The sequence below is a fragment of the Vitis vinifera genome, chromosome 1 (assembly GCF_030704535.1).
Source record: "Vitis vinifera cultivar Pinot Noir 40024 chromosome 1, ASM3070453v1".
NCBI classification, from domain to species: domain Eukaryota; kingdom Viridiplantae; phylum Streptophyta; class Magnoliopsida; order Vitales; family Vitaceae; genus Vitis; species Vitis vinifera.
Window position 1 is genome coordinate 10,212,815 of NC_081805.1, and position 14,900 is coordinate 10,227,714.

General features: G+C 36.9%; 2 protein-coding genes across 6 annotated transcripts; one reads left to right on the forward strand and one right to left on the reverse strand.

The window, feature by feature from the left end:
* Nucleotides 1-1,583: 1,583 nt before the first annotated feature.
* LOC104879926 (formin-like protein 4) lies at nt 1,584-4,596 on the forward strand. Its single transcript, XM_059740297.1, has 2 exons — nt 1,584-2,878; nt 2,973-4,596. Exons 1-2 carry the CDS (start codon nt 1,746-1,748, stop codon nt 4,288-4,290), a joined length of 2,451 nt encoding a protein of 816 aa, XP_059596280.1. The 5' UTR covers nt 1,584-1,745; the 3' UTR covers nt 4,291-4,596.
* A 2,068-nt stretch (nt 4,597-6,664) lies between these two features.
* Nucleotides 6,665-12,085, reverse strand: LOC100258808 (protein WVD2-like 7). 5 transcript variants are annotated; one of them, XM_002267677.5, is made up of 8 exons: nt 11,392-12,085; nt 10,528-11,196; nt 9,935-10,390; nt 9,740-9,804; nt 8,970-9,063; nt 8,796-8,867; nt 8,460-8,570; nt 6,665-7,231 (listed from the first exon to the last, which is right to left on the reverse strand). In XM_002267677.5, the coding sequence occupies exons 1-8, from the start codon at nt 11,431-11,433 to the stop codon at nt 7,199-7,201; spliced, it is 1,542 nt and encodes a 513-aa protein (XP_002267713.2). In that variant the 5' UTR covers nt 11,434-12,085; the 3' UTR covers nt 6,665-7,198. The 5 variants fall into 5 exon arrangements, with proteins under 5 accessions (XP_002267713.2, XP_059596288.1, XP_059596298.1 ...); XM_059740305.1 differs by lacking the exons at nt 6,665-7,231; nt 8,460-8,570 and having other exon boundaries at nt 8,802-8,867; nt 8,970-9,068; nt 11,392-12,063; XM_059740315.1 differs by lacking the exons at nt 6,665-7,231; nt 8,460-8,570; nt 8,796-8,867 and having other exon boundaries at nt 8,973-9,063; nt 9,740-9,823; nt 11,392-12,063.
* Between the last annotated feature and the right edge of the window lie 2,815 nt (nt 12,086-14,900).

Consider the following 14,900-nt stretch of genomic DNA (forward strand, 5'->3'; position numbering starts at 1 on the left):
TTTGGGACATCACACAAGCAATCTTTTATATTTCATGATTAATATTCATCGATTTTATACAATTGGATTCTATATTTAAGATTTATATTAAAAAAATGCTTTATCGGAGATAGGGATAATTTCAACATTTTTAAAGGATTAATTATCTATTTTTGAAAGATAAAAAAATAAATTTAATACTTTCATCACCATTAAAAAAAACAAAATTAATATTAATAAAAATAAATAACAAATTTATTAAATTTTTATAAGACTTGATTTCAATTTTGAGAAAAATCATTGATTAAGGTATCCTTTGCAGCGTGTTGATAATGGTTTTCCAATTTAAGACGCTTTGGCCCACAACATATTTATAGGTTTGGTCAGCTTTTCTGAGAGAAAGAGAATTCAGTTTCTAGAAACACGTCAAATTAAAATTCGAGTAAAAGGACTTGTAGGTCTCATTGTTTTGCATTTTCACCTTCTTCTTTGTACTTGATTCCATTGTTTGTATTCCTTGATATTTTTCAATTAAGAGTTCAATAAATGCCTTAGTCTTTTCCAAAGGGCATATATATCAAATCACAAAATCAATTTTGAGAACGTTCCTAAAGAAAGGTACCCAAAAGCTCTTGTCGTTTCCCTTTTCAAAATCCACCACCAATGGAAACTCTACTAATAAAATTTACAATTTCTGTGACCAATGCAAGTCATTTTCACAGTAAAAGCTATGCGGGTTCTCTTCCTCCTTTATTGACCTCAACAGAGCTCTCTTCCTCGGTTCCTCCCTTATTGACCTCAGCAAAGCACTCTTCTTCCTTTATTGACCTCAACAAAGCACTCTTCGCAAACACCAGGTTGAGATTTAAGAGTCAGTAAATTGACCAACCATCCAAACTTTAAAGCGCCAGCATTATAGGTAGAGCATCACTACCAAATTTGCAATTGCTTCCTTCCAATTCAACCACTACATTTCACAAGCTTAATGCATTAGATAAGATTCCTAACAAATACTCTCTTTGGGCCATCCCAATCCTATGACGTTGAAACTGATTATGAGACCCATTTTCAGCTTTACATCAGATGGCTGACAATGTCTTCCCTTCCCTCGTTTGCTACCATCTAACGAGTAGACTTTTCGAGCTGATTACATAGTCAAACTCCACTACGACAAATGATTAGGTCACTGGAGTTTGAGGAAGTCTTCCTTCTGACCTTCGCTCATTATGACAAGAAATAGTAGTAGTTGTTAATTTTGTTCTTCTACTTTAACATTACATGATTTACAGCAGCATCCCATTATCAAGAAAGTTTCAATGTGACTTGCAAGAAATCGTAATAGTTGTTAACTAATTCTTCTACTTTGATATTCCGTGATTTACAGTACGGCAGCATCCCACTGTCGAGAAAGTTTCAAAACAACCAGTTCAACACCTCACCTACTGGATGACGGATTTGGACAAAGTAAACCTGCATATCCGCCACCTCCCTATGATTTCACAATTTATTAATCAAAATTATATAGTATAGTCACATGCTATTACTAAATTGCAGCATACATGAGGATTTGTCATTTTTTGCATACAAAAGCCCGGGAAATACCAAAATGAGAATGGGCCGCCCAAATAACTACTCCTGTTTGAAACTGTCAACAACCAAACCCCAAAAAGCACAAGACAAAACATCAACTAGAATTGCCCAAAATAAAGAAAAGAGCAACAGAGTCCGTTTTAATCCTCTCTGCAATTGTATCTGAACTTTTCTCCATGGCTGCTGCAATTCAGCCATGGCATCTCATCTCCCTGTTTTTTGTTCCCCTCCTTTCTCTTGTTCATTTATCTGCCTGTCAACCCAATTCCCCTCGGAATATTGAAACTTTCTATCCATTCCAGCCTCCTCCAAATCCAACTCCAGACAATCCTCAAATTTCCCCACCAACTCCCATAGAACCACCACCACCACCACTGTTGCTGTCACCGCCACCGCCACCACCGCCATCATCAAAGTCATCATCAAGCAATGCTGTTGCTAAGGCAGTCGCTGCAACAGCAGCCAGCACAATAGTTGTTGCCGGGTTGTTCTTCCTTCTGTTCCAAAGGTACACGGTTGCAAGGAGGAGAAGACAGAAAGATGGTAATGATCCACGAGGAGGTGGTGAACATGTGGTGCATCATACTGAGTTCTCAAGATTCAATGGAAATCTCAAGGGGCTGATTGTTGATGAGAATGGTTTGGACGTGCTTTATTGGAAGCAGCTTGAAGGGGGAAGCAGGAAGAATAGTTTCCGTAAAGAGGCTCTACATAATCTGAAAGATGAAGAAAAAAGGATGAGTCGGAATGGAGATCAGAGGGCAAAGCCTGAGCCTATACAAGAAATTCCTTTGCTACGAGGGAAGTCTTCAACTTCCTATGATGAAGTTCAAGAAGAAGTGGAAAATCTGAATCGGTTTTCAGCCCCCCCTCCTTTGTCACAATCTTTTGAGATTTCTCTTGAGGCTGTGGGAAAACCAGAATCATCAATTCAACCATCCACATCTCCCCCACCCCCACCCCCACCCCCACCCCCACCACCACCACCACCACCACCACCTATATTGGCAATTCCACGGCAGCCAAGGCCTCCACCACCTCCCCCACCACCAATCCCAGCTAAGATAAATCCCACACCACCACCACCACCACCACCTAAGGCAGGTGGTTTTACTTCATCAACAAAAGAAGCATCATCGGTGCCCAAAGGGGTGCCTAATGGCAGTAAACTAGGAGAGTCTTCATCTGGATATAGCAAGGCAGGGACTGGAAATGGTCAGGTGGCGCTGAAGCCATTGCATTGGGATAAAGTGAACACTAACGCTAATCATTCAATGGTATGGCACAAAATTGATGGCGGTTCTTTCAGGTAAGAATATTTTTCCAATTTGGTCTCTTAAATTATATAACCACCTCTATTTGGTATTTTACTGGATTTCTGAAATTTTCATTTGATTTCTCAGCTTCGATGGTGACCTCATGGAAGCACTGTTTGGATTTGTTGCTACTAATCGGAGATCTCCTCAAAGAAACCATAACAACCCAAATGGTGCCAGCTCAAGTCAATCGGCTCAGATTTTCATCCTTGATAGTCGAAAGTCCCAAAACACAGCAATTGTGCTCCGATCTTTAGCAATCTCGCGAAAAGAGATCCTCAACGCACTCATTGAGGGCCAAGACCTGAATGCAGATACTCTTGAAAAGCTTACAAAAATTGCCCCAACTAAAGAAGAAGAATCCCAAATCCTTGCATTCAAGGGAGACCCCACAAGACTGGCTGATGCTGAATCCTTCCTCTACCATATCCTAAAAGCTGTTCCATCAGCATTTGATCGTCTCAGTGCCATGTTTTTCAGATTGAATTATGACTCAGAGATTCTCCATCTCAGGGAATGTTTACAAACACTTGAATTGGGTTGCAAGGAGCTTCGAACTCGTGGACTTTTCTTAAAACTTTTGGAAGCCATACTCAAGGCAGGCAATCGCATGAATGCTGGAACTTCCAGAGGGAATGCCCAAGCTTTTAACCTTGCTGCTCTTCAAAAGCTTTCTGATGTTAAAAGCACTGATGGAAAAACTACGTTACTTCACTTTGTGGTGGAAGAAGTAGTCCGTTCTGAGGGAAAACGTTGTGTTTTGAACCGAAATCGCAGCTTGAGTCGCAGTAGCAGTCAGAGCAGCAGCAACAGTAGTCTGTATTCTGAGAACTCGACATCAAGAGAGGATAGAGAAAAGGAATACATAATGATTGGTTTACCAGTGGTAGGAGGCCTAAGTGCTGAATTCTCTAATGTAAAGAAAGCAGCTGTAATAGACTACAATGCCTTTGCTGGCGTATGTTCAACTCTCACAGCCCATTCCACTGAAATCAAGCAGTTTGTGGCACAATTTGCCAACAGTGATGGAGGATTTTTGAGGAAGATGAAAAGTTTTCTCAAAGCATCTGATGAAGAATTAAGGGAAGTGAGAGAAGAGCAAACAAGGGTAATGGAACTGGTAAGGAGAACAACAGAATATTATCAACCACGATCTTCAAAGAACAAAGAGGCAAGCCCGGTTCAATTATTTGTTATAGTAAAAAATTTCCTGGGTATGGTCGATCAGGTCTGTGTTGATATTGCTAGAAATCTACAACGGAGGAAAACAACCACAGCAAGTTTGGGGTCATCAACAAAGTCACCACCATCAAGAATTCCAGTGAAATTTCCAAACTTGCCGCCAAATTTCATGTCAGACAAGTCCAGGAACTCTTCTTCTAGTGATTCAGAAGATGAGTTCTGAATAGATCACATCACAAGAGGGAATAAATTAATGTACATTGATGAAGTGATCCAAAGTACAGGATATGGAAATATAAGAGTAAGTGATTATTTGAACATGTTGATTTTTTCTTTTTCAAATTTTTTGTAAAAAGGTGATTGCATTAAAGTTCTTAGTTTTGTTCATTCGAGTTTTTCCTTTTTCATTAAGTTGTTGGAAAGGAAGAGGATATTAGGAGACTCAAAACATTTAACAGCCACAGGAATCAAGAAATGCGATTGGCATGATCAAAGGGACGAAATGCTATAGTTTCAAGTTCACAAAAGTGTTGGGATGCTCCAGAAAGCTTAGAAACTGGTTCCAAATCAGTAGCCTCAAGCTCTTGGAGGAAACCTAAGGAAAATCATATCATACTTACAACAAACATTTTGAGTTGTTTCTAGTTCATGGAATCTTACGCTGCTAAGAAATATCATATGACCATTTTTTATGATTAGTGTTCATTGTTCAGTGGTCTTTACATATTTTTGAACATAAATAATTAGTATGAAAATAATAACTTAAAAATATTAACATAGCAGAATTATAAACATGAACCCTATTTCGGTGGTTAACATAGAATCTTTGATGGGCCAAATTCAAACGTCATCCAATGCTTTTGCCACATTCAGGAAAAATATATCTAGATATCTCAGTGGAATATCCCAGTTTAACGCAAGAGATTTGAATATGTCTTTGGTATTCATAGATGAAGAATGAAAAGTACCTAAAGTTAATATTCCATGTAGAAGACCATAAGATTTGGTCTGATAACATATATTACTCAGGCAAAGCATTCATATTGGCGTTCCTAGAAAATTAATTTAAAATAATAAAAATTTAAAAACTTTCCAAGTCCATCCCAAGTGATTAGCAGATCAATTGGGGAAAGGCACCCCACAGAGGAAACAAAGTACGCATAATTTCTCACATAATGCAAGAATCAAAATTTAAGCTATATGCAACTAAATCAATTGAAATTTGGTCACTTGAATCACAAAACTTATACACAAGAACATTCAGGCAACGCCTATATACAACCTATATATACATATAAGCAAAAACTGAAAGTTACTATGCCCATCACTTCAGCCATTATCTATTCAATTGCACAAACCGCATAGTCCTACATCCTAAAACCGGTTGCAGTTTTTATACAAATACAGACGCACATTTAAACAAAGAAGAAAACTACCATGAGCAAGAAACAACTAAATCAATTCAATTTAAAACCTCTCTTACACATCTAAAGACATGACAATCGCATATCATTGAAGTACACATTTACTTTGCCACACCCATGAAGGAGCATGCTTCTTAATTGGGCAATTTACTGGTTTCATTAGGAGTCACCACAACCAAATTGGGTAAAATTTATGAGAAATGGTAGACTGAAAATGCGGAAAAATGATGACTTCAGCAGTCCTCCAAGTATTAGGTAAAGGCCCAGAAAGGAAAGAGGAAGTGGTATTTCATTAAATGCAGCGTTTAAATTGTCGGAGTAAGAATAGAACACGACGACTAATGCTCTTTCTGTTTGGTTGCTGAGAAAAAAACCCTTAGGATAAGAACAATAAAGTAGTGGTAAAAGTAAAACGCGTACCTTGTATTGACTGCTTCTTCACTCCAAGGATTGGTTAGATGGAACGCAACCAACAACCCAGTGAGAAACGACTGTGGAGTGAATAATTCAGACCATGTCCCCTAAAATGTCAGCGACTTTTTTTCCCTAAAACGTCACCGTTTTCCTCTCTCCCCACACTTTTCTAAATGGTTAATGAAATTCTTCTTGAATTCTCACCTTCTCTCACCTCTCTCTTTTTTTATTTTTTATTTTGTATTTTTACTTGTTGGAGTTAGGTTTGAATGTACAAATGGAGGATTGACCCAACAAAAATGAGAAATGGAAGAACAATTTTTGGGAATTAGGAGTTAAAATTACCTAAAAACTATCACTATATAATCATAAAAAAATATTCTTTCTACTGGCTCAATCCCTCGAAAAAGTATGAAAGAATATGTTTTTACGAGAAAGTTATTTCTCTTGAATTTCTTTTTTTTTTTTTTGGAAATAAAAGTTAAGACATTGGGACATTTATGCTATGAAAATAGAGTGATTATCGTTTTTTATAGTTCTATTCACGACCTAAAATAAAAAATTTGTCAATAAAATAATCAAACCAAATTTTATACATTTCAAAAGATAACCCGAAACCTTATTTTCATAGTTACAATAAGGTACACTATAATACTCTCCTACACTTCATTGATTTCCAATTAAGACTGCATGACTATGAGTTTATGATTTTCAGAAATGTACATATATATGATCTAATCTAGTATTACAAGAATTGACTGGAAGCATAAATCATAACCTCTTATACATGATACAACTGCAGAGTACGATATAAGAAGGAAGGTGCCACCAACAAGAATCCCATGCCCTTGAACAGTTCTGAGAATTTGTCAACAACACAAACACTTTTCTACACAACATTTTCCTTACTTTTAAAAAAAAAAAAAAAATTTAAATACATGTCTCTCCAAAAGTAGAAGTGAGAGGAAAAGATAACCAGCAGCAAAGATGATGAGAGTAATATCTATTATCTGATGTAAATAGGCCTGGCCTCTTGAATCTCCCACTGACCAAACCAACAAGACTGACCATAAACCTCATCTGTTGTACCCAATTTAGAGAGACTGCCTCTCTAACTCATCCATCACTTGAGCAACAATACCATGGGATCGGTCCTCGCCCACAAGAAATTATCTTTTCCATTTGCACATTTGCCTCCAAAGTATATATATTTATCCCCTTTCCACCATTGCTGTTTATGTTGAATGCCGATGATGGCATCTGGATGGTTCATGATTCTTGCACCAGTCAAACTCAGGCCAATGATGAACCATGCTTGGCAACCTCCTGTGTAATCGGACACATATCATAATAAAAATAAGCCACTCATACTCGTTATACACACAGAAATGCTCATATGAATGCATAATACATATTTTGGTCCCTATTGCTAGTCACTATGAATTCAATGCAAGCATATATGATGCTCTTCAGTAATTCTAATTTTGTTCTCAATGTACTCTACATTGAGGAGGTCCCTCCAACTTGCTTGGCCTGGGAGCTTATTTTGTGGGGATACAGTATGATCAGAAAGAACTTCAGAAAAAGATTGTTTCCCAGTGGTCCATAATTACACATTTTGAAGGTAAGACAAATGGTGAAGAGGAAAATTTAGCGCTTGGGCATATGAAATACTTCTCTTCATCACCCAAAATGGCCCATTTTAACTTTATTCCAAAAGAGATTGGAAAAACAGGGGCATCATCTTTTAGGCTCACTAGCCTTCCTTTTGGTTGGTGAGAAAAGGGAAAAAGAAAAAGGAAACCACATTCGAGTTTAATGCCTTTTGTTGTTGAAGAAAAAAGAACAGATCAACCCCACTAATCTACATAGTTGTGCTAAGGTTCAGATTTTTTTTTAAATATTATTTTATTATTTTTTTCCTTTTTCTTTTTTATTTTTGTTTTTAAATGAAGACTGTTGATTCAAGCTTAAAAGTTTTCTTTTCATTCACCAAACAAACATGATCCAGGAGTGTTGAGACATGCAATATTTTTTAACCGACAAATGGATCTTACTTTCCAAGAACAAATAAATTAAATGTTGAAAATAGTAACACTACGAGGCAATCATGTTCTTTCTGATCCACTCAATATCATGCCCACTTGACAAATAATAAGTTCACTGTTACTAGACAAGCAAGATAATCGGGGCTACTCCATTTCATCTACCTCCACTAATAATGACTTGTGGAACACTAATAGAAGTTGGCTTCAACTTAAGAATTACATTTTTCGTTTCACCTTTCACCTAAAAGTACAGAAATTTTTTGAGTCATTCATAGAATTGAGACAAAAAGACAATATAGACATGTTTAGCTCACCATCTTCAACTACCGTCACTGAAAACATTGTTGCTAATGACATTAATATATTATCAAGATAAAGGAAAAGGTCTATCTTCACATCATCACCTCCATATATGTGGTAAACTTGTTCATTATGGAACTTTCATCATATGAGGATCAATTATCCAACCAACCATTTTAATCAGGAAGTATGGAGGAAGCACGTACCTTATTCAAATTGCTTTTTGATGTCCTCTGTCCCTGATAAAATCCTGGCATAGGTGTTGCCTTGAAATTAAGGCTCTGTCTTAGCTTTTTGATCTCTACCTCCTTTTGCTCCTGCATCAGGCATGGGGTGTTGAGCCATGGCAAATATGTAGATTGAATAAATCTAGTCATATTCATGATCCAAGAGAAATCATCCATAGATAACCATACAATAAAAATTCCTACAAAGTTTTCTTTCCTGTGAATTATCTTGCTCCATCTATGATTATCTTCAGCCCATAGATGATCAACATCAAAAAGCAAATAATACAGCCTCCCAAGAAAGCAATATTATACCTTTGATTTTGATTGAAGGCGTGTTTTCTCTGTCTGTTTAGCATTAGATTTTTCCTCCAATTTTTTGAAAAACTGAAATAAATTGTGAAGCAAAATGTTAAGCAATGAGGCCAATGGAAGACAACCAACTATTTTCTAAGTGTCAAGGAAGTTGTGTATGGGGCAGAAGTTTACCTCTTTCCGTTTCTCTGCTCTTTCATTACTTCTCAAGCCAAAAGTTGGGGCAGTCTTAGTGTTTTTTTGATCCACAACACCAGCTTTGAGCGGCCTGTCCTAAAACAACCAACACAGAATTGAGCTTTCAACACAATCCTGAACAAAAATTTAAAAGGAACTCTGATTTTCATATCTTCATCATGTGAAAAGCATTCTTCTAGAACATTTTGCTCTTAGAATTCGAATGGAGAAAATACAATTCTGAATGATGCATGCCCATAAAACTAAGGGAAATTATTAAAGATGGCTACAGATTAAGGGATGTTTTACAGAACAGTTTGTTTGGACAATCAAGCAAAAAATGTTCGTAAAATAAGTGATGCCAACAAGACAAAAAAAGAAATAGAGTTGTAAATGAAAGCATTCCTGGATAATTAGAGGTAGTCATCATCTGAGAACAAGATCAGAGAAGGTTGACAAGTATCTAAGCATTTTATGGTTGGTTCTAAAATAATATTTAAGCATTTTACGTTCTAAACAGATAGTACCTCCTGAATAATTTAAGTTGCATATAACAGCATACCGATCAAGAGAAATTTAAAAAATGACTGTTTAAGCTGCAAGCAAATTAACGTAAAGTTCACAGTTCAATTTCATCAACCAATTCATAAATAGGACTAATCAAGGTGGCACATGTAGATGACATAATGTCAATATGCAGGCAACAAATGCATAAAACACAACTACAAGTATATAAAAGTGGACACAAAGCAATTCCAAAACAGTACCTTTCCTTATCTCTTTGTGTAGTTATAGAAGTGGAAACCCTTGGTTCTGTGCTCTTTGCAGACACCTGCCAAGATGGTTGAAAACTGAAAATCCAGAAATTGAAGAACCAAAAAATTTGATAGTTTACTCATGAGCACTTGATGAGGAAATGAAAGTAGATAATTAAGTAGTCCAAACATAATGAAAAGATAAACCTGCTTTGGTACAGAAGATCTAACTTCACTAGAAGGTTTCAATTGGTTGAAACTATTCTGAAATGTCTTAAAGGCTCGTCTAACAATGTCCTTATCCCCCATTTTCTCCATAATGAGTGATTTTCTGGTCGTTGTTAAGGATGCTGAATCAGAATGTGGGGGACCCAGACTAAGGGACTTGTGCAGGGAAGTAGGAGCTACTTTCTTCCATTCCCCTGCAGAGGGAATCTTGCTCCTTGGAGATGGTTTCTTGATTTCTCCTGCAGAAGGATTCTTGTTCTTTGGTAAAGATGATCCATTTGCCTTCTTTATTGATGGCTGTGATGAAGATATCATTTTGGAAGTTGGTGTTGGCTTTGAATCTCTAGGTTTGGAAATTTGTGGCGACTTGGCTATAGGCGATACTGCTTTCTTCATTACTGATGCTGTTTTCCTCTCCTTATTTGCCAAAGTAATCTAAATTACCAAAAATTAAAAAATAATGAGCACATAAATGATCCAGGCAGCCAAAAGTTTCAAGAGATATGAGATGTGGTCTCTAAGTCCTAGTTTTCCTATAAAACCACTTTATGCAAAAACTTAAAGCACTTCACCTTTTTAGTTTCCTTTGGTGGATCCAATTTTGGTCTTTCCTTCTTAATCCTTGGAGTGTTCCCTGTCCCATTGTCCAAGCTTGGGGGAAGTTCCATTACATTCTGAGACCCCATTGGAGAAGCCTCTTCCTTTATCGAAACAGTTTCTTCCCCATCCTTCAATTTGGGGGTACCTTGTTTGCTATCCAACTCTTCTTCAGCCTCCTCAACTGATGAGCTTTGGCATTCTATGGTGATTGGAGCACCCTCATTTGACTCACTGGGCTCATCCACATGGGTGGTAGTCACCACACTGATCAAGTTGGTGTCTTGGTCAACTCCTTCTGCAGAACTCTGACCATTAGATACATCAAACTCAGTATTATTCCCATCAGTATTTCTGATCTGATCTCCACAATTAGGATCATCTGATCCCAAGGGGTCCGTTCCCATTTGCTTCTCCAGATCCAGTAACTCAGCCTTCCGAGCAGCAATCTTCTTGTAATGGGCTTCAAAGTAGGCCTTTTTCTGAGCTACAGATCCAGGCGTCGAACACTTCTCAACTTCTTCCAAGTACTTGTTCGGGGAGAATGAAGACCATTTCTCCCAGGATAGAGATGAATCATTCTCAAACCTACCAAACGACACTGACGCTTCAAGAACATCATCAGAAGCAGCCGACTCCCCCATCTGTTTGTACAACACATAATCCAAAACCCATGCAATTTTGCAAGTAAGGACCAGAAAGACAACTCACAACAGCACAAACAGTATGGCAAATCTTCAATTATGAACGGGAAATCATTCAGGAATCCAAACGCCAATAATTTGAGGCAAATTAAACAAATGGATCGTTTTTACTGGTTAGAAGACATATGGGTGTACCTTGTTTTCGTCTTTTAGAGCCCCCACTATTGATTCCCCCATAATTTGGAGTGAAATATCACAGAGCTACCACCACAAAACACCGACTGTGGAGGACAAGGCCTGTAACCGGCATGGGCATTTCAGCAATCCACTGAAGCAATAGTGAGAAGATCACAATGATGACAAAAAGAAAACTTGGGAAAAAAAACAAAAATAAAAAATGCAACCAGTGAAGAAGAATGGAGGTCATGTGCATGTGATATGTTCTATTATTGCTTTTCTTTCCCCTCCACTTCTATCTGTACAACTTTTTACAGTTATGAAAACCTTGTCTGTTTCTGGTACTTCTAGAATCTCCTAAATCATAACCTCAATCATCAACACAATTCACACAGCCAAATTGTCTGGGAAAAACATAAAAAAAATAAAAATAAATTGCAGGTAACTCCGAAGATGCTTCATCTTTTAACACTGCTCATTGTTTTGGACACAAAAAAAAAATGGTGAAAAAAGAAGTTTGTGATAAGTTCAAAAGCTAGCACGCCATTACAAAATATTCAATGGAAGACCAAACATTAGCTGGCTCAATTATGGAGATTGAGCTAAAAGCCCATGGGCAGTTCCCATAATTAAACAAATCAAAGCATTTCTTTTTCCCTTTTTGTATCTCACCGGACTTGAAAATTGAAGCCCCCCAAAAACCCAAGAGTCTGAGACAGAGAGTGATGAGAGGAGGCCAGGCCCACTTGGGAAATTGGTGGAGAGAGTGTGTGTCATGTGTGTTGGCGCCAGAGAGAGAGTTACACGCCAGCATGTGACAGATGGCTGAATCGATTGGTTCAGCCTACTTGGGCCCTCGTGGACCCCTGCTGCTTAATTGGTTGAGCAGTTGAGCTAAATGGTTCGACAAGTGATAGCAACATGACCAACGACGTCGTATTGCCTCCCTTATAAGAAGTTGTCTTTTTTCCCTATCTAACCCTCGCTTCCCCTAGTTCACGGTTCCTCCTCCGCACCACCTTCACCAACATACCTTTGATATTCATGTGGCTTATATATAAGAATATATAAATCATGTTTTAATTTTTTAAAACTCTAGTCATATCTTTGAATTTTCTCGTGTGAGATTTAATAAGGTGGAATTGAGGACCATTATGTGGGACTGGGCTTTGGGTGGTCGTGGCAGCTACTCATTTACTACTCTTTTTTAATGGCTCATCAACCTTTTCATTTAAATCACTTTCTATTTTCCTACCATCTAACGAGATAACAAGTCCCCATCGCAGTCACCATGATCATCCCATAGAAATGCTCACGAGATGATAGAAGGGCGTTGATCCTGTGGGTTCGATCCCAGTGAACTCAAAGGACTTCAAATTGAATTACCCTGCGACAGATTTTGTTTGAATATTTTGTCATTTTCTTAGTTTATTAGTAAAAAAATTAATAACTATGCTTCTTGGATGACCATGAAACAACTCATATGCTCACCATAAAAATATAACCTGAAGTGCTCTTTCTATCATCTTGATCTCTTACATAGTCATTGTCGGTAAACTTGAACAAATATAATCTTTTACCTTTCTTGTAGAACAACTCAAAATCTTTAGTTCCTTGCAAGTAACGAAAGATTCTCTTGGCTGCTAACAAATGCATTTCTATTGGACTCTCCATATATCTACTGATTACACTCAAAGAATACATTATGTCTGGTCTTGTAACATTTAAATACACCAAACTGCCCACAATCAGCTTGTAAAGTGTGTTATCCATCTTCTTTCCTTCATGATCTTTATTTAGCTTCAAGTTAAACTTAGTTGGAGTGCTTATAGGATTGCAATCCTTCATTTGAAACACGTCCAAAATTTCTTGCACATTCTTCTTTTGAGAAATAAAGATTCCATTAGCGAACTACATTATTTCTATGTCGAGGAAGTAATGCATCATACCAAGATTAGACATTTCAAATTCAATCATCATAGACTTCTTGAACACTTCAAACATGACACTATCATTTCTAGTAAATATAAGATCATCTACAAATAAACAAACAATGAACATTTTTCCTCCATCCCCAACTTTAACAAAAAGTGTGCTCATATGGACATTTATGAAAACCTTCTTTCAAAAAATAAGCTTTAATGCAACTATATCAAGCCTGTGTGTGGAGCTTGTTTTAATCCATAAAGAACTTTCTTTAGTCTATACACTTTATGCTTATTTCCAATTGTTAGGACATTAAGTCTTGTTTGTATGTTGATAATTTTGTTCTAGTTTATTTTTGGATATAAGAATCATTTTAGATAAGTGATTTACTCTTTACGGAATATCAAGGGTTGTTATTTATCAAATTGGAAAGCCACAAGTATGTCTAAGAAAGTTTGACTTATGGTAAGTTAGACTCCTATAAGGTATAAAAAGAAATAATATTTTTCTGGAATTAAAATGCAGAGGATGCTTAAGCGAGTAGCAACGCTCAAGTGCTGAGATTACTTAAGCGCCCAAGGCGCTCAAACAATGGTTAAGTGCGCTCAAGCACTCATGCCTACTTTGCCGAGTTTTAAGAAAATAATTTTGAGAATTTCATACAAATTATATTTGGAAACCTTATGATATTGAACTTCTACAACATATTTGCCTATAAATACCTCATTATAACCTTTCTAAGGTTAAATATCTCAACATACTGAGAGGGATTCATTGAGTAGAAAGCCAAACAAACCATACCATCTTTGATCTCTCATTCAAATGATTGTTCGTGAATTTAAGGTTGAAGTGTATTCACTAAAGCAATTAGAGGTTATTGCGTTGCAGACGTGGATCAAGTTGTAAGTATTAGAGATTAAGTCTTTAGAGTAAAACGACCAAGTAAATTTGTGTAACTTAATCTCATACAGTGGATTTAGATCAATGGTTTTAAACCTTATGATTTTTTATCTTCACGGTTAGTGTAAGGGTTTTCCATGTAAAAATCTGTATGCCCATTGCATATATATTTTTATTTGTTTTGCATGTCTCTTGATTTTATTGGTTGATTGGATTTAATGGTTATTCCTACTATCTCGCAGGGTAAAAAAAATTGGGTATAACTTATAAATATTTATTATAATTTTTTAGGTTTATTATGCTTTATCCCCTAACCTAACTGTGTTTTTGCACATTGTCTCTCGAGTTTAGAATCGAGCAATGTACCTTTCATGCTATATAATTACTTACAATGTATATTTTTTGACTCACAATGTTATTTTTTTGGATGAAAGGCATATGTGCTTTCCGCGCGACCGAAGACAAAGTGTCATTTTTTAAGTGAAGGCAAAAAAGTCATTGTTATATTAAAACATCAAATTCCAACCCTCTTCTCCCCCGTTGACCATTCCTCCCTATTGCTAGTGTTGGATCTCAAAGTCGAAACCTTAGAAGCTGAAGGAAACTAATGCAGGGTAGACATCGAAGAGAAGACATGGAATTCAATGGTATTTCTTTCTCTTGCAATTTCTTTAATGAGTAGAAACATGTCAGGAAAGAGG

Bases quoted from the DNA above. Each gene is read 5' to 3' on its own strand.
- LOC100258808 (XM_002267677.5), bottom strand. From the start codon at position 11,433: ATGGGGGAATCAATAGTGGGGGCTCTAAAAGACGAAAACAAG. The intron at 11,197-11,391 runs GTACACCCATAT...TTGTACAAACAG, and splicing joins CTCTAAAAGACGAAAACAAG to ATGGGGGAGTCGGCTGCTTC. The intron at 8,868-8,969 runs GTAAACTTCTGC...AATTTATTTCAG, and splicing joins GAGCAGAGAAACGGAAAGAG to TTTTTCAAAAAATTGGAGGA.
- LOC104879926 (XM_059740297.1), top strand. From the start codon at position 1,746: ATGGCTGCTGCAATTCAGCCATGGCATCTCATCTCCCTGTTTTTTGTT. The intron at 2,879-2,972 runs GTAAGAATATTT...TTGATTTCTCAG, and splicing joins ATTGATGGCGGTTCTTTCAG to CTTCGATGGTGACCTCATGG.